Source organism: Abramis brama (assembly GCF_963993115.1).
Source record: "Abramis brama genome assembly, chromosome: 19".
NCBI lineage: Eukaryota > Metazoa > Chordata > Actinopteri > Cypriniformes > Leuciscidae > Abramis > Abramis brama.
In genome coordinates this window covers 20,292,178-20,298,852 of record NC_139981.1, presented here as the reverse complement: position 1 = coordinate 20,298,852, position 6,675 = coordinate 20,292,178, and the positions used below count along the sequence as shown (strand labels likewise).

The following is a 6,675-nucleotide window of genomic DNA, read 5'->3' as shown; positions in this document are numbered from 1 at the left end:
TTCAGTAACATTCCAGTTACTAGAAATTCAAGTTTTAAGGAACAGAATATGATAATAAAAACGGGATTTAAATAAAGGAAATATAAACACATGCTGTTTTTATAGGCCTACTGATTTTTAATTGCACTTTAAATTATTTAAAATGTAATTGAATCCTTAGAGAACTAATAGATCTATTACTGGACTGATCGTGAGACTATTCAATATTCATATCAGCTTATAAATAAAGATTTCCTTCCTTCCTTGTTCTGGCTGTTTTGTAAAGTGTAGGTGGTGTTGGGGCTTATTATTACTTGTGTTCAAAAGAAAAACTTTTATCTACAAGTCTAGTAGATGTGGTTTCTTCAAAATAATCTCACGCCCGTTTATTTGGTTTCTCACCCGAGGCAAAAACAAACAAACAAACAAACAAAAAACATTACAGCTTCAACAGTCCACTGTTGCTCACAACTTAAAGGCATAACGAATCTGTAATAAATTAAGTAATATACAAAAATACTATTTTAATATGTCAGAGAATATCTTTATTATTTTTTTATTTTTAGAAGAGGAAATGTTGTGATATTTTTACCGAAATAATCATCTCATCAACCATAAATGCATTTTTCTGTAAATCCTTTTGGCAAATCAAGATCTGCCAACAAAATCATACTGCAAGTAATGATTGATTGTGGAACTCAAATGCTGATATATTTTCTCCTTCACTTTCTAGCTGAGTTTGAGATTACTGTGCCCAGAGGTCCTGTCACTGGGTTTTACGGAGAGGCGCTGATCCTCCCCTGCACCTTCCCTGTGGACTCGTGGGATCTGAGTAGCACTGTTATTACCTGGCAGCGTAAACTGGACGTTGTTCACAGATTCTACTACAGTCAGAATATGACATAATATGACCCCAGGAATAAAGCTACATAAATTGTGTTTTCATAATGAGAACCCTTGTGTTGAGCTGCTCGGATTTCTTCTGCAGCACTCTATGGAAGATTTAACTGTTGGCAAATGGAAAGAGCCACTGTGAATAAAATATGAAGCTTAAACATCAAGCATCTTTGTTCTGCTGCTTTTTCCTTTTTAAAGTGCCATGCATCAAGTAGCCTACTCGTGTGAAATTATTGACATTTTAATGGAATTCTAAAATGTTCTTTATAAAGCCTCTCAGAAAGTGCAGCGACGTCCATCCGATTTTACTATAGGCAAAGAGAAACATTACCAACACAGCATGGTAAATGAACAGTAGCCTAATATATTTTCTCTCCTTCACTCTCTAGCTGAGTTTGAGATTACTGTGCCCAGAGGTCCTGTCACTGGGTTTTACGGAGAGGCGCTGATCCTCCCCTGCACCTTCCCTGTGGACTCGTGGGATCTGAGTAGCACTGTTATTACCTGGCAGCGTAAGCTGGACGTTGTTCACAGATTCTACTACAGTCGGGACCAGCTCGACCGTCAGAATCCTCATTATGGAAAACGCACCAGCCTGTTCATCCAGGAGATGGCAACAGGAAACGCATCACTCAAACTGGACAGAGTCACTCCGCAGGACGCCGGTGTTTACACCTGCTCCATCAGCACAAACACTGGCAGCCAGAAGAAGAGCTTTAAAGTGAATATTGCAGGTAACAACAACATGGACTGATGTTCATAGAAAATCATGTGAATCAATGCAAGGTCTCTCAATGTGATTGAAACAGTCTTGTGATTTAATGTCTGTATAGAAAACAAATGTTGTATTATTATCCACAAACCAGGCATGAGCATGAGCTGAATTACATAAATCAACTTGGTTCAAATAATATAGGCTATACGCACACATCAAACATCAAACGGAACGTTTGAACCCAAACCACAACTCTGCAGGTTTTTGGAAGTTTAAGTCCATTTACTAACATTTTTAAAAATATATATATAAATAAGCCTATAGCCTATGTTACATGATCATATATTCTGAGACATAAACAGCATAGAAAGCATAAAATAATTAGACCAACATTTACTTGCATCAAACAACTCTGTTGGTATTTTTATAATTAGTATTAATTGTTACATTTATTTTATTGCCACACTTTACTATGTGAATTATCTTATCAGAAAACTGAACATTTAGCGTTGTCAGGCTTTTATTTGTGCTATAAAACAACGGCGCTGCGCACTCTGCTGCTCATAAACATGGCTGCTATAAATTTTACCTGCCACAAGATGGCGCTGTTTTCAACACTCTTGATGCTTCGAATCTTTTCTGAAATATTCAGGGGAAAACCTCAGTGCTTCATCATGAGGCTTCATTTGCCCATCCCTACCACCTGCTGGAAATGGGCGGAGCATAGTGTCTTTGACAGCATGCTCTGATATTGGCTGATTGCCAGAGCAAGCCTCACACAAATTAAAATACATTTACAATGGGCCTTTTTAACAGTCTGTGTTCTGTTGTTTTTCAGCGTTCTACTCTGAACCTCGTCTGCAGTTCTCCATGTTAACTGATGGACTCAACCTGCTAGTGACATCAGATGGGGGTTACCCTTCTCCTAAACTGCAGTGGCTGATGGAAAACTCAGACATCACCAATCAGACTCAAACACACTTCATGCAGGACACACAAACAGGACTTTACATTGTGTCGAGTTGGATAAACCTCACTGAAGTCACAAACTCCTCTCTGACATTTATACTGCACAACAAACCTCTGGGACAAGACATCAGGAGAGAGATCCAGCTGTACTCAGGTGAGGACAGTCAAACACAAGCGCTTTAAAATGCTCTTGGATAATCAATAACATTTAAGAGACTTAAACTAATTATATTTATTCTAATTTAATTTCTTTATACAGATAATATAAGGAGAGAAGGACATTCAGCATACAGATGCCACGGATGCTCCATATTGATCTCTGTTATTCTGCTGCAGATAGTGATGGGTTTATTGTTTGTGTTCATTATAAGAAGAAGAACGGAACAAACCAGACAAAATGGCTTACCTAATGACGTACTCAAGTCTCAAATTTCAGTTCCTTAGCAAGTATGCATCATAATGTGGTTTGACGGAGACATGGAATGTAACGAGAGATCACCGTTGTATATAATTCAAACTTTAATATGTTTAATGTTCTCATTTTTATCAAACACACCAGCTTTACCATCTGTAATACATACTGTATTCAAGTATGGAACTCATAATCTTAACGGAAAAGTTTATTATGTCCATAATGGTTATTCTGTTACAAAACCATTTCAACTGGAAGACTGGAAAAACTGGAAGAGAGGGCAACTCTCTAAGAGAACAAAGGAAATTAATATTTGAACTCACTCTTGTGCACCATTGCGAGATGCAAGTCTCACCTCAGAATCATCCTAATCTACATCTCTTTCCCTCTTCCCCCATTCCTTCTCTCTCATGCTGAGATCACCAAAATTCACCCAAGAAGCTATATGGTTTAATGCGAATAATTATCATACAGTATTACACATGTTTGGTATCATTTGAAATGTCTCAGTGCGACTGGTACAAAGGTCTCATTCCCAAAGAAGTAACTCAAATTAGCCCGTGATGCTGAGAGTATAGCCAAAACTCAGCATAATGTATTTTCAGGTTTGCATCTTTTCTCTTTATTCCAGAGCGTTTGATGTTTTGTATTTATTATCTTTGAACCGTTTATGAAATTAGCATGATACATTTACCTGACATAATATATTGTTACATTTGATTTACTCCGACTGACTCTGAAATTGTTTTCCCAAGTAGATTAAACGGATTCGTATGTTACCGCAAGTTTTGCGTCAAATTAGTGACAATTAATATTTGGCATCAATTCAAGTGTATTCAATTCAATTAATTTGTGAAATGTCACTACACCTGCAATAACTGATTAACTAGGTAATAACTGATTACATATACAGGTTATTTTTTTTCTAAACAGACATGCTACTTGTTTATAGTGGATGTTTACCTGAAGCTGTTATTTAATTTCTTTATACAGAATTTAATTTTTTAATTTCTTTATACAGAAAAGAGGGAGAATCAATGTCCAGATGCTTCTTGTTGATCCCTGTTATTCTGTTGCTGCTTCTGCTGATGATAATGATAATGTGATTTGTGTTTATTACAAGAAAAAGAAGAGACTGTTGAGACTAAAGTGAAATTGAATGAAAAGTTTCAACTGCAGCATTACATTCAGATCTGCTCACATTGCATCAAAGATTTCTTTTTACAAAGTTTTTGCAGTGTTGAGCATTATATAGCGGTCTGTGTGAATAAACATGCCATGTCAGATGCAGCTTCTGTGCCACCTTTCCAGTGGAAAGATGGCTTTTGTTGATGTTGATAAAATTGTATTGGTAACAGCTTTTAGTGTTCTGATTGATTGTTTGATTGAATTTAATTAGTTGAATTATCAAGCATTTTACATAAAAGACACAATACATTTAATAAGGTAATAATAATAATAATAATAAAGCCCTTACAAATGTAAAAATGCCCCTGGAAATCAATCCCAGAGTGCAAATATGGCCCCTGAATGGAAAAGTACCTATCAGGCAACATGGCGTTTAACGTTCCTCAGAATTCCTATGGGCCGAGTAGCCAAAAGGTATATTATCTAAAAAAAAAAACTTTCTGTCACGGTGTGGTATAGGTTGAAGAAGACAAAGAGGCCAATGGCTCAAATTTTACTAATTCGTTCAGATAAGCATACATGCAGAAGGTTTACACACACCAAACACGACCAGACAAAGACTGACTGAATTGAAGGAACATAAATACTAACACTGATTAACTGAACACAGGTGATGTAGATGATGATGATAACGAAGAACTAAACCCAGGTGATATAGATGAACTGATAAAGAAGACGCATGACAAGACAACAGGGGCCTGTACCATGAAGCCGGATTAGGTGGCTAGCCAGCTATGTTTCAGCTTAGTTTCCGCCAACCCTGGGTTTTAGGTACTATGAAAGTAGTTCGACTTTAATCGGTGTTCGTTGCCATGGTATCTTACGCTGCACGGCTATGTTCTGGATTCAAGATCTCAGACTGAAGTTTGACCAATCAGCTGAGAGCAAAGAAACATAGGTGACGTAACTTATTCCAAGCGTCTGTTGCAATGACTTCACCTTTTCTTCCAAATCCGGTGGACATCTCAGTGCAAATTGTTTGACGAGCACTTCGTAGAGAGAGTTTTTAGCCAGACAAAATCCCCTTGCCTTAACTAGTTACTTGTATGAAAGATACACATTTTCCGCGGAAGGAATGTCTTATCTTTGCGAACTTCTTGAGCCGCACATAAAGAATTTAACACGTCGAATTCATGCACTTACTGTACCGCAAATATTATTGCGTTGCGTTTTTTTTTTTTTTGCAAGTGGTACATTCTTGCACGGTGGGTGACGCACAGAAGCTAGGGGAAAACATATGTTTGTCGAACCATTCGCAAGGTGGTCCTCGCTCTGCAGGAGTACATGAAAAGTTTCATTAATAGTGTTCCCCGGACATTTATCGACCATGTCCATAAAATAGGGCTTTTATAAAATTGCCAGTAAGATATATAGGGTGACATCACATGAACACTTTTTTTTTTCCAAAAAGCTAATTTCACAAATGTACTATAAAATATAATAGCCTACATGTTAAGAATTATTTTGAATCTTTTTTATTATTCTTCTGTTAATCTTATGATAGGATTCCCAAGTCATTGCAACATGTATGCAGTCTATTGCTCCAATCTCCACTGCTCTAGGGAACATGAGGCAGATTATGTTAATAGGAAGTCCTATCACAGCCATAATGTTCAGGTAGAGAGGATGTGAATATGTGAGATGATTATTTTCTGTGAGATGAATCTTTAAATTAATAGTAACTTTAACAGATATAACGATGATCTACTAAACATTTCATCTGCAGACGACTTGTGGTCATGAACAGATGATCAAGTTTGGATGCCAAATGGCCTGGCTCCAGTGCTTGTCTTACAAATTTTCCATGAGTCTGTGTTGTGTCAGCACTTTGAGGAAAGCAAGTTAAATTTGGTACAGTACAAAACACTGTTAATATGAACTGAGCTAGAAAAACCTACACAATAACCCCATCATGACCCTCAGATAGGGCCACAGCACCGCTTCAATGTGGCCCTCAGTAAAACCAGAGTGAAGATAGAGATGACCTTTGGCATCCTAAAGGCACATTTCAACTGTGTTCGGCGCTTCAGAGTCACCAGAGCGGGCATCACAGATAGTGGCTGCATGGGCCATTCTGCACAATATAGCCACCAGTAGAAAGGAGCGAGAAACACCACAAAACCAGCTTCTCCCCGATGAAACTGACCCGATCACACTTGTCCACCCAGCTGGTGCAGATGCAATCACCATACAATATTACACTTAATAAAAGCACATTGAAACTGCAGATAGGTCTCAAACTGTTTTATTGGTTTTGTGGGATGGGAGGGAGAAAGAGAGCAAGAGAAAGTTGCATTAATAAATATTCATACTAAAGTGTTACTTGGTTAAATAAGTTATACTAATATACGTGACCGAATGAGAGTATCAGCTCACTAATAAGACACCAAATTTTCAAGCCTCAATAACAGGCTTTCAAATAAATGAAAAGGACAAGCAGAGACAATACCACGGTCTACAATTTTATTTATCAATTTAACACTAAAACAGCGGAGCTCAACATTCATGATAAAAA

General features: G+C 37.4%; 1 protein-coding gene across 1 annotated transcript in view; it reads left to right on the top strand.

The window, feature by feature from the left end:
• Window positions 1-4,332, top strand: part of LOC311070178 (ICOS ligand-like) — a 4,680-nt gene extending 348 nt beyond the window's left edge. Inside the window, exons 2-4 of the mRNA XM_084093916.1 lie at window positions 713-1,610; window positions 2,430-2,714; window positions 2,820-4,332. Coding sequence (XP_083950042.1) covers window positions 1,487-1,610; window positions 2,430-2,714; window positions 2,820-3,004 — 594 coding nt within the window. The 5' untranslated portion in view covers window positions 713-1,486 and the 3' untranslated portion in view covers window positions 3,005-4,332. The remainder of the gene's footprint in view (window positions 1-712; window positions 1,611-2,429; window positions 2,715-2,819) is intronic.
• The last annotated feature ends 2,343 nt before the right edge of the window (window positions 4,333-6,675 follow it).